This window comes from Scyliorhinus canicula, chromosome 15 (assembly GCF_902713615.1).
Source record: "Scyliorhinus canicula chromosome 15, sScyCan1.1, whole genome shotgun sequence".
Taxonomy (NCBI): Eukaryota; Metazoa; Chordata; class Chondrichthyes; order Carcharhiniformes; family Scyliorhinidae; genus Scyliorhinus; species Scyliorhinus canicula.
The window spans coordinates 127,976,118-127,988,320 of record NC_052160.1 but is presented as its reverse complement, the minus strand read 5'-3'; the positions used below and the strand labels follow the sequence as shown (position 1 = coordinate 127,988,320).

The following is a 12,203-nucleotide window of genomic DNA, read 5'->3' as shown; positions in this document are numbered from 1 at the left end:
CCGACGTGGAGTAAAGTAGGCCCCCACGGAACCAGCCCGCCCGCCGCTTGGTAGGTCCTGATCGCGGGCCAGGCCATCGTGGGGGTCCCCATTGGGGGTCGGATCCCCCCGCCCCCCCCTTCCAGGCGGCCCCCGCACACTCACCTTCCAGGTCCCGCCGTGTGTGAGGTGAGTAATCCACGCCAGCGGGACTCGGCCAAACTCGTCGGCCACGCGGCTCATCGGGGCCTGGAGAATCGTCGGGGGGGGGGGGGGGGCACAGTCAACGGCTCCCGACCGGCGTGGCAGCGATCCCGCCGGTGCCCGAAAAATGGCACCGGATAACAGGGAAGCCGGTGTCGGGACTCGATTCCAGTGCCCCCCTGGGGATTTTCCGAACCGGCGCTGGGTCGGAGAATCCCAGCCCATATGTCCACCATATACAAGGCACAAGTCAGGAGTGTGAAGGATACTCGCCACTTGCCTGGGTGAGTGCTGCTCCAACAACACAACAGAAGCTCAACAGCATTCAGGAGAAAGTAGACTGCTTGATCAGCACTCCATCTACCAACATAACTGTTGCACGGTAGTGTGTAGCTGTGTACTGTGTACAAGATACACTACAGCAACTCACCAAGCGCATGGGAACACCAGCACCTGCAAGTTCCCCTCCAAGCCACTTACCATCCTGACTTGACACTATATAGCCATTCCTTCACTGTTGCTGGGTCAAAATCCTGGAACTCCCTCCGTAACAGCACTGTGGGTGTACCCATCCCACACACCTACAGCAGTTCAAGAAGGTGGCTCACCACCACCTTCGCAAGGGCATTTAGGAATGGGCATTTCAGAAAATGCTGGCCTAGCCACTGGTACCCGCTTGCTATGAATGAAGTATAAAAAACAGTGACAACCTTTTTTTCACAGTCAGAGAGGATGTCTTTTGTGACTCTGAGAGCTGTTTTACCACTGTGGGGAGACGGAAACCCAATGAGACAGATTCAAACATTAAGGTTGGGGAAAGGTGGGAGTGGATTTGAGGATTGGAAAGATGATGGCAGATTTAAAATGTACCTTTACGTGATAGCGGCATGACATCACTAGAAGGGAAGTGTGTCGTGTGATCCAACCTCAGTTTCACTTTGGCCACTGTGCAGAACATAATCTGCTGCTGATGTCTTCAAGTTCTCTATCCATGTATGAGTTCTCATGTGCATAGTCTCCATAAAGGAAACCACAATGTGTTTACCCAATCCCTTATGAATAATTGGAGCCTTTAGATCATTATAAACACCATGACAATAGCGTGCAGCAGTGGTTCCTTCTAAACAACATGGTGTTCAGTCTGGCAATAAGATTCAGTACAGGTATGACATGATGAACAGTGTTATGTTGTACTACATGCCACGGAATGACACATGGCGTTTTGGTCAGACCGCAGAGAGTCTTGAAATCACAACTTGATGACTGCACAGAACATCTGTGAGGACCCAGTGCTCGAATGGTGCTCAAATAAGGAGCTGATAAGCAGATAGGTCCCCTATGGCGAGATTGCAGCGTGCAGTCAATCAGTTCAGTGAGTGCGACGGTGCGTTGAGAGGGCCAGCACTGGGTTAGCTCCGTTTGCAGAGGCAAGGTGACCAAGGTGTGAGCAGGATCAATAGTGAGTGAGGGAGGGTCAAAGTAAAAAACACACAAAGCAACTTTTTCAGAAATCAGCCCACAGCAGGTTGAAACGAAGCTTCACAAAAGTGGCTACAACGCCACTCATCACTGGCACAACAGGGGAGGGAACGTCAAAGAGATATTGTCAAAATGTCCACAAAATTTGAACTGGGATGCAGCTGACCTACCATCTGAATTCAGAATTCTAAAGATTCACAACCCTTTGAGTGAAGAGGTTCTTCCTCAGATCAGCCCAAAATGGTTGGCCCCTGTAGGATCTCTTATTTTTCTCCCAAAAATAAGGTACTCGGTCCGGTTGACAGAGGTGTCCAAAACACACTTTATTACTCAATATTCACTTAAATACACTTGCATTAGAACTGAATCAAAACTTAGATCAAATAATACATAAACTGGTCAGAACATAACCAAAAGCATTAAACATGAGAGTATAAAGAAATTACTTTAAACACAAGCAGATAGATGATTCAAGAACTCAGGAAGGCAGGAATTCGAGAACGAAACCTCACCCATGAGGTCTTACGTTAAAGGGAATCCATATCTATGGTTTAACCCCTTATTTACTTTCATTGGTTCTAATTCTCAGCTGAGGCTTTCTGATTTATTCAAACCAACTGTCCGTCACTTAGAACATGATTTGTTATCCAGGCATTGGTCATTACTTAAAATTCACTAATGTCCATCAAATTAATTAAATGTCTATGTGCTCCCGTCATGTATGTCATTCCTACAAAGATAAGGTGCTTGCATTAACCTTGCATGTTGATGCATGTTAAGCATTACAATGGACCTTTATGCAAGTTTTCATGAAACAATGTTTTAAATTTCTGCAGACATGGCACCAAAGTTTGATAGTTTTTTAATGATCTAAAACAATGACTGAATTCTCACAGTCAAGATATTTTTAATAATTTGACTCTTTAGCTAAAACCATGAATAAATCAATAAATAAATAATCTATCAGCCCCTTATTCTGAGGCTGTGGCTCCGTGTTCTAGATTCCCCAAATAGTGGAAACAGCCACTTGGGTCTCTCATAGAAAAGCAAATACTGAAGATGGCGGAAATCTGACATACAAACAGAAACAGAGCAGGTTCTGATGAAGGATTATTATCACGACCAGGTGCATTATCCCTTTCTCATCACAGATATTGTCTGACCTGTTGAGTGTTTCCAGCATTTTCAGTTTTTATTTCTCCCAGTGTTTACATTGCCATTCCCTTCAGAATCCCGTAGGTTTCAATGAGTCCGCTTCTCATTGTTCTATCTCTCCAGAGAGATAAGCCCAATTTATCCAGCCTCTCACCACAGGGCAAAAACCCTCTCATCCTGGGGAACAATCTGGTGAAACTTCACTGTCCTACCTCCAATGCAAGTAAATCTATGGAGATCAAAACTGCACAAAAACATTAGTTACTGTAGTAAAGTAGGAAACACTGAAGCTAATTTTCACACAGAAAGATCCCACCAATAGCAATGTGATAATGAGCAGATTATCTGTTCTGTACTGAAGTTGGTTGATCGTCCTTATCCACCTGAGAGAACTGATGGGACTTCGATTTAATGTCTCACCTGAAAGCTGGCACCTCTACTGCGCAGCACTCCCTCAGTTCTGTGCCTCCGGCAATGCAGTGCTTCCTCAGTACTATCCCTTAACAATACAGCACTCCCCCGGTTCTGCTCCTCCAACAATACAGTGCTACCTATGACAGTGCAGTGTTGGCCGAATGCTAACCCTCCAACAGCGCATTGCTCCCTCAGAATAGATCATCCAACAGTGCAGTGCTCCCTCAGTACAGATCCATCCCCAACAGTGCAGCGTTCTCTCAGTACTGCCCCTCCGAGAGGGAAACACACCCTCAGTACTACCCCTCCAACAGTGCAGTGTTCCCACAGTACAGACTGTCCAAGAGGGTAGCACTCCTTCAGTACTGCCCCTCTGACAGTGCAGCCCTCCTTCAGTTCCGACCCCGCTCCTTCAGTACTAACCCACCTACAGGGCAGGGCACCCTCAGTACTGACTCTCTCTCGTACAGGGCAGTGCTCCTTAATTACTGACCCTCCAACAGGGCAGGGATCCCTCAGCACTGGCACCCTGAGAGTGCAGCACTCCCTCACCACTGACCCTCCAACAGTGCGGCACTTCCTCACTACTGTCTCTCTGACACAGCAGGTCTTCCTTTGTACCGGCACTGGGGATTAAGCCTGGATTCTGTGCTCAAATCTCTGGAATGGGGTTTGAACCCATCAACCTTTGCCTCAGGGGTGAGCACACAACTACCTGATTGGGTAATATCATATAAGGCGTGACAATGGTAGTGGTTTGGTCATGGAGTCAGGTGGGTGGGGTGGTTGAAATAGAAATAAAGAAAGATCCAAATAGTTTTAATTGATGAAGCAACTCCTGCGGTGACATCATAATTCCCCGTGACATCATCATTTGCTGACTTATCACATGACCTTATCCATGGTAAAGAGCTGTGACCTCACAAACACAAACCTCCAGCTCATGCAAGACTCATTCACCCTCGTGTCACCACCCCACCCCACCCCCCACCCCCCCTTACAGAACAGAGCACACCCAAACCAACACAAGCCAAAACACTCAAACTGGCCTCACGTCTGAACGGCTTCCTGCCCCCTCCATGACAAAAAGGAAAATGTGTTAAGACAAACACGTGATGACATTTGTCTCTCTCCGTGCTCTGGCAAACCTGATGCTTCTCCTGGCTGCTCCGTCCTTGGCTGAGAGTCGCGTCACGTGTGGAATTCGGTGGGAAAACAGCAAGGTTTTCCCAGAGGAACCCCAGCCCAGCTCCTGGCCTTGGCAAGTGAGCATTGAGCTGGCGATGGAGAACAGGCACTTCTGTGGTGGGGCTATCATCAACGACTTCTGGATTGTCACCGCTGCCCATTGCTTCATGCCGCCGATAACACAAGCCCTGCAGGAGATTGTGGTGGTCATTGGGCTGAACAGGCAGCTGGCACCGGAAACCTGGGCACACTATTCCAATCCTCGTAGCGTCATTCTACATGATGGATTTGATGAGGAAACAGGGGCAAATGACATCGCGCTGGTGAGGACGAGTGAGCGCATCATTTTCGGAGGTTATGCCATGCCTGTATGCTTCCCAAATGATGAGATCTTCTTTGGGAATGTCTGGTTCAACTGTCAAATCACAGGCTGGATGAAGACAGGTGAAGACACCACCGATGCTCTGCAGGAAGCACCTGTAAAGATCATCTCCTTCAGGAAATGTAATGCTACAATCTTCGGTGGCAATCTCCAACCAACAATGATGTGCATGGACTTCCATAAACGTGAGAAGATTGGTTGTCATCTGGACAGTGGAGGCCCTCTCATTTGTAAGGTCAATGACACAAAACAGTACTTCTTAATTGGGGCTGTAAGCTGGGTTAGTGACTGTGACAAGCGGTGGCCTGGGGTATTCACCGTGATCAAGTCCTACCTTAATTGGATTGAGCACATCACCGCACGGTATGGAAAGAAGTTCAATTTCAAGGAGTATGGGGCAGAGCTGGCAATACGGCATCATAGAACCACGATAAAGATGAAGGCACATGAAACCAGTGCTCAGAATATTAAAAACTCTTCAAATGCAAACACGTCTAGTCCAGCACCCACACTCATCCCAAGAACTGAAGCCGAACCAACATTTATACTGACAGCAACCGGGAACATTTACACATTTTCAGTGATTGGGATTATGCTGGTCCATCTCCGCTCACTGCTGGTCACTATACTCGTAACTTGAGAGACATTGTCAGCGGAAAGGACCAACACACAATACAGCAGAGCAACTTCCAAACTGCATCCAAATCCCTGACTGCTCAGTAATTCTGTGCAACGCTGACTCGGATGTATTTCTATGAATTATGATATTTCTTTTCTTCTGATTAAACCTGAATAGTAAATATTTATCGGAATAGAAAATGCAGATTTGCAAATTGCATCGGATTTTTTATTTCCGGGATTAACCTACGGTTTTAACCTAAACACTGGCCTGACTCAGTACGATTGTGGGATCAAGGTAGACTGTGTGATAGGGGAGAACGTACAGTGGTTGCGGGAGGGAATTAGTGGATGAGTGGAGACTCTGACAGGACATAAGACACAATGCTTGCTCTGTGCACCAGTAATAAATTGCTCCAAGGATTCAGTAACAGAGTGAGGCCCTTAATGAACATCTCCTAGGGAAAAGAAGTCTATGACACCTAGTCTGGAGGCTTAAAGGGCACCACAAATTTGGAAGTGGAGTAATAGGCCTTGGCACATCAGTTGCCTCACACCCAATAGGTACCCAAAATTCAGGACATATTTTACCCCGGTGGTCTACACATCATGCTCCTTGTTTATGACTTCCTTTGACTTGCACTCTACTGCTTGACTCTGTTGTTCAATGTGCTACTTGTTGGTTTTTAACTATTATTTCATTCCCAATGTTAAGTGTTCATGGAGAAATAAAATAACCCACAAAGAAAGACTGAGATATGTCGTTTAAGTGTAAACAGAGCCTAGAGATCCCAACATAGAACATGTTTCTGGTTAGTTTGTGGATGCATGGGTGACAGTCATAGATCTGACCTTTGAGCATGAGTTCAAGTACCACTCCAGAGAGCTGAATATTTAACCCAAGCTGATACTCCCAGTGTCAGTACGGAGGGAGCACTGTGCTGTCAGAGGTATTGTCTATTGGATGAGGCCTTTACCTTCTTAGACAGATGTAAAGAATCCAAGGGCACAAGAGCAGGAATGCCCTGGATAACAATTTATTCAAATGTGTTCAAAGCAGCGGCAATAATAATATTCATTGTTTATCCTGAATGGGGAGGAGTGACCATAATATGACAGAATTCTTTATGAAGATGGATAGTAAGGTAGTTGGTTCTGAGACTAGGGCCCTGAATAAAGGTAATTATGATGGTATGAGGCATGAGCTGGCTGTGACGGACTGGAAAAAATTACTGATAGGAAGGACAGGCAATGGCAGGCATTCAAGGAAAGAATAGGTGAACTCCAAAAGTTGTTTATTCCTATTTGGTCCAAGAGTAGAAAGGGAGCTGTGGCCAAACCATGGCCGGGATTCTCCCTTCTGGGGACTAAGTCCACACGCCAATGGGAAAACGGGCGCCAACCACTCTGGCGTCAACAGCCCCCCCCAAAGTGAGGAATTCTCCAAACTTTGGGGGCTAGCAGGATGGCGGAGGGGTTGGCGCCGCTCCAGCTGGCGGCGAAGGGCCGGTGCGAGTTCGCACAAGCGTGGAATGACCAGCGTAATCTCCCGCATGCGCCGGCATATTTCCGCCCATACACAGGGGTTCTCTTCTCCGCGCCAGCCCCCGGGCAATATGGTGGAGCCCTACAGGGGCCCAGTGCGGAGGAAAAAAGTCCCCCCATGTAAAAAGCCCGCCCGCAGACCGGTTATCCCCGATCACAGGCCAGGCCACCGTGGGGACCTCCCCCATGGTCAGATCCCTCTGCGCCCCCCTCCCCCCCCCCCCCAGAGGACTGCCCCTGCACACTCACCTGCCGGGTCCCGCCGTGTGTGAGGTGAGTAATTCACGCCGGCGGGGCTGGCCAAAACTGGACGGCTGCTCGTCCCATCAGGGCCCGGCGAATCGCCGGGGGGGCCGCTGTCAACGGCCCCCGACCGGCGTGGTGGGAATCCTGCCGCCCCGGCGAGGGGGTCGGAGAATCCCGGCCCATGTCTTTACAAGGGAAATTAGAGATAGCATTAGACTTAAAGAAGAGATGTACAAATTAGCAAGAAAAAGAAATAGACCTCAGGATTGGAACAGTTTAAAATTCAGCAAAGGTGAACCAAGGGATTCATTAAGAAGGGGAAAATACAATATGAAAGTAAAAATGAATGTAGGCCCCTTACAGTCAGAAATTGACAATTCATAACGGGGACCAAGGAAATGACTGAGGAACTAAATACATACTTTGCTTCTGTCTTCACAAAGGAAGACATGAATAAGTTCTGATTAACACAGGTTTCAGTGAGGAGCTGAAGGAAAATAGTATTCGTAAAGAAATGGTTTTGAGGAAATTAATGGGATTGAAAGCGGACAAATCTATAGGGCTTGATAATCTTCATCCTGAAGGAAGTGGCTCAAAAAAAAGTTGATCCATTGGTAGTCATTTTCCAAAATGCTTTGGTCTATGGAATGGGTCCTACAGATTGGAGGGGAGCGGATATAATCCCGTCATTCAAAAAGGGAGGTAGAGAGTGTAATGATATGTATATAATCAGGCTAGTGAAAGGTTATTTATTACATCTCTGTGTAAATCAAACACTAGAGGGTGCTATCACTTCAAAGTATTTAAGTCTGACCCTCAGGACAGCATTAGAAGATTAGATTAGTCAGAGTTAACACAAGGTTAGATCATAGTGTAGTTAGTGACTATTTAGATTATTGAGTACGGCTGGACAGATTCAATATTGCTTAATTATTATCTGTAGCTCAGTAGAGTGTGCAAACTTCATTTAATTAATAGTATTATAATAAATTAGTTTTATTTCAGTCTTTTGATTGGTGGATTCTTTGCCACCAACACATTGGATCACTCTGGAAGAAAAGACAAAGAACACAACATATTACCACGAATAGTAATATAACAGAGAGAAAACAGGGAACCATAGACCAGTGAGCCTAACGCTGGTAGTAGGGAATTTGCTTAGAATTTCATAGCACCGCATTTGGAAAGCAGTGGTATAATCAGACAAAGTCAGCATGGATTTACAAAAGTGAAATCATGCTTGACAAATCTACTGGAATTCTTTGAAATTTTAACTGGTAGAGTTGACCAGGGAGAAGTGGTGGATGTGGTTTATTTAGACTTTCAGATGGCTTACGACAAGGTTTCACATAGCAGATTACTATGTAAAGTTAAAGTGCACAGGATTACAGTTAGAGTCTTGAGATGGATAGAAAGCTGGTTAGCAGACAGGAAGCAAAAAGTTGAAATGTGGAAAGGTTATGCACTTTGGAAGGAGGAATGGAGGCATAGACTATTTTCTCAATGGGGAAATGCTTAGTAAATCAGAAGCGCAAAGGGACTTTGGAGTCCTTGTTCAAGATTCTCTTAAGGCTGACATGCAGGTTCAGTCGGCAGTTAGGAAGGAAAAAGCAGTGTTCGCATTCATGTCGAGAGGACTAGAATACAAGAGCAAGGATATACTTCTGAGGCTGTAAAAGGCTCTGTTCAGACCCCATTTGGAGTATTGAGAGCAGTTTTGGGCCCCATATCTAAGGAAGAATGTGCTAGCCTTGGAAAAGGTCCAGAGGAGGTTCACAGGAATGATCCCTGGAATGAAGAGCTTGTCGTATGAGGAACGGTTGAGGATTCTGAGTCTGTACTCGTTGGAGTTTAGCAGGATGAGGGGGGATCTTATTGAAACGTACAGGATACTGTGAGGCCTAGAAAGAGTGGATATAGAGAGGATTTTTCCACTTGTAGGAAAAACTAGAACCAGAGGACACAATCTCAGACTTAAAGGGACAATCCTTTAAAATAGAGATGAGGAGAAATTTCTTCAGCCAGAGGGTGGTGAATCCGTGGAATTCTTTGCCGCAGAAGGCTGTGGAGGCCAAATCACTGAGTGTCTTTAAGAAAGAGATAGATAGGTTCTTGATTAATAAGGGGATCATGGGTTATGGGGAGAAGGCAGGAGAATGGGGATGAGAAAAGTATCAGCCGTGATTGAATGGCGGAGCAGATTCGATGGGCCGAGTGGCCTAATTCTGCTCCTATGTCGTATGGTCGAATGGAATAAATGAGTCTTGTTCTGATTGGCAAGCAGTGGCTAGTGGGATACTGCAGGAATCTGTACTAGGACCCCAACTGTTCACATTATGTATTAATGATTTGGACGAGGGAGCGAAATGTATTATCTCAAAATTTGCAAATGATATAATGTTGGGTGGGAGGGTGAGCTGTGAGGAGGATGCAGAGATGCTTCAGCGTGATTGGGACAGTTTGAGTGAGTGGGCATATGCATGGCAGATGCAGTATAATGTGGATAAACGTGAGGTTATCCACTTTGGTAGCAAAAATAGGAAGGCAGATCATTATTTGAATGGATGGATACTCAGGGAGACATTGGCATTCTCGTGCATCAGTTGCTAAAAGTAAACGCACAGGTACAGCAGGCAGTAAAGAAGGCAAAATTATGTTGACTTTCATAACGAGAAGATTTGAGCATAGGAATAGGGATGTTTTACTGCAAATGTACAGGACATTGGTGCGATCACACCTGGAGGAGTATTGTGTACAGTTTTGGTGTCCTTATCTGAGGAAGGATGTTCTTGCTATGGAGGGAGTCCAGCGAAGGGTTACCAGGCTGATTCCTGGGATGGCAGGAGTGTCATATGAGTCGGTTAGGATTATATTAATTGGAGTTTAGAAGAGCGAGAGGGGATCTCATAAAAGCATATAAAATTCTAACAGGATTAGACAGGGTAAATGGAGAAAGAATATTCCCGATGGCTGGGGAGTTCAGAACTAGGGGTCATAGTTTGATAGGATAAAGGGTAAACCTTTTAGGACTGAGGTGAGGAGACATTTCTTCTCCCAGAGAGTGGTGAATCTGTGGAATTCACTATCACAGAAAGCAGTTGAGGCCAAAACATTGTGTAATTTCAAGAAGGAATTAGATATAGCTTTTGGAGCTAAAGGGACCAAGGGATATGTGGGTAGGTGGGATCAGGGTATTGAACTTAATGATCAATCATGATCATAATGAATGGCGGAGCAGGCTCGAAGGGCCAAATGGCCTCTTCCTGCTTCTATTTTCTGTGTATGTTTCTATGAAACTATGGGTGGTATTTAATGTAGGTGATGGAGGTTTCGGAAATCTATACAGTGGTTGGCCTTACCTAGGATCAAGGATCCTTGGGGCAAAATTCTTGCCCTTCAAGAACTGCTGGCCAATCAGAAGCTGACTGTTGCTTATTTTTCAACAGTGCCACTGGGAAGGTAGTGGCTATTTCTGGTAATGCTTGCAACCGAGACCCAGGATCAATGATGGACCCAGACTGTAGCCATCTCAGATGGCCACCTGCAAAGGACCATGGGAATTATGGACAACCCAGGACTCAGACACACTCAGAGCTTCTGTGTGTATTTGCAACCCAGATAGCTAGACGCAATCGAAACTCACGCTCGTTTGCATTCTAATGGCCCATTTCCCCAGAACAAAAGGACTGTACTCAGGTAACCAATACAGATGCAGACTAACCGGCGCCACTCCCTTTGCTAAGAAAGCCCAAACAGCCAAGGTCAATGACTGCTCAGGACACGCCCAGCCATCAAGGCACCCGCCCCTTTAGTGGCCAAAATCGAAGGCAGTGATCGAAGCCTGTCGAATTATTGGGTCCAAAGCTAAGGACCGCCCCAAAGAGCGCAAAATCCCAGGGTGATAAAAAGAGACACAGCCATGTGTTTGGTCTCTCTTGGCCCTGGCCTACGGCCAAAACCAAGTGTAGCATTACGACCAGAAGACAAGTTCAAGACCAACGATCGTTAACAGAGGGATGAGCCCAGCAGAAACAAAGCCACTTCTTCTACCCAGCCACGCAAGTTCCGAACAAAGGCCTTGTTCATCTGCAAAGAGCCGGTTGCCCTGAAGTTAAGTATAGCTTATTGTAGTTGTTAGGTGTAGTTTCACTTGTAGTGTTTTATGTTGCATGTCAAAGTAATCCTTGTGTGTAAATAAACCATCTTTGAACTTGAACTGACTAACTGAATGTTTGGTCTTTGATCGATATCCGGTAAAGCCTTGTGGTGGTACCATTTGATACCTGGCGACTCTGAAAAACAACATTATCATTCATAACTGCCATATCTAGTTAATTTGGTAACATTATTATTGCTGATTGGTGGGATAGTATTCCACTCATTAAAAAGAGCAACATTATTGGTGACTCTGGTGCCGATTGGCAACAAGACCACGGGTAAATGGTGACAGTGGGGGGGAAGGGAGGGCATGGTATCGCAGGGGAGGAATGTTGGACAGGTGGTGACTCTCAAAGCACTCCCCCCCACGCCTGGCCACCCCTTCCTGATGCTGGATCTCGCAATCAGGCACAGGATGTCTACCATTGAGAGGCTACCACCTCCCCCCCCCCCCCCCCCCCCCCCCAGAAGCCCACAAGCAATCTCGACAAGGTTTATCTTTATGGCTGCCTGCATGGCAATGGAGACACCATTAGATACTCCGCTACAGAGAATTATGGGATGTGGGCTAGGCCAGCATTTGTTACCCATCCCTAAATGCTCATGAGAAGGTGGTGGTGACTAACCTTCATGAAACACTGCAGTCCTTGTAGTTACAGCTGCAGTGCTATTAGAGAGGCAGGTCCAGGAGCTGTGAAGGAATGACGATATAGTTCCGATGGTGTGTAAGTTTGAGGGCAACTTGCAGGCAGTGGTGTTCCCATGCGTCTGCTGCTCTTGTCGTGGGTGAGGTTGCAGCTTTGGAAGGTGCTGTCGAAGGAGTCTTGGTGAGTTG

General features: G+C 46.4%; 1 protein-coding gene across 1 annotated transcript; it reads left to right on the top strand.

The window, feature by feature from the left end:
• The first annotated feature begins 4,228 nt into the window (after positions 1–4,228).
• On the top strand, positions 4,229–5,604 carry LOC119978798 (serine protease 27-like). The gene has a single exon (XM_038820673.1). The coding sequence runs from the start codon at positions 4,347–4,349 to the stop codon at positions 5,439–5,441; it is 1,095 nt and encodes a 364-aa protein (XP_038676601.1). The 5' UTR covers positions 4,229–4,346; the 3' UTR covers positions 5,442–5,604.
• The last annotated feature ends 6,599 nt before the right edge of the window (positions 5,605–12,203 follow it).

What these genes read in the sequence shown, in the direction of transcription:
- LOC119978798 (XM_038820673.1), top strand. Translation starts at nt 4,347, where the DNA reads ATGACATTTGTCTCTCTCCGTGCTCTGGCAAACCTGATGCTTCTCCTG.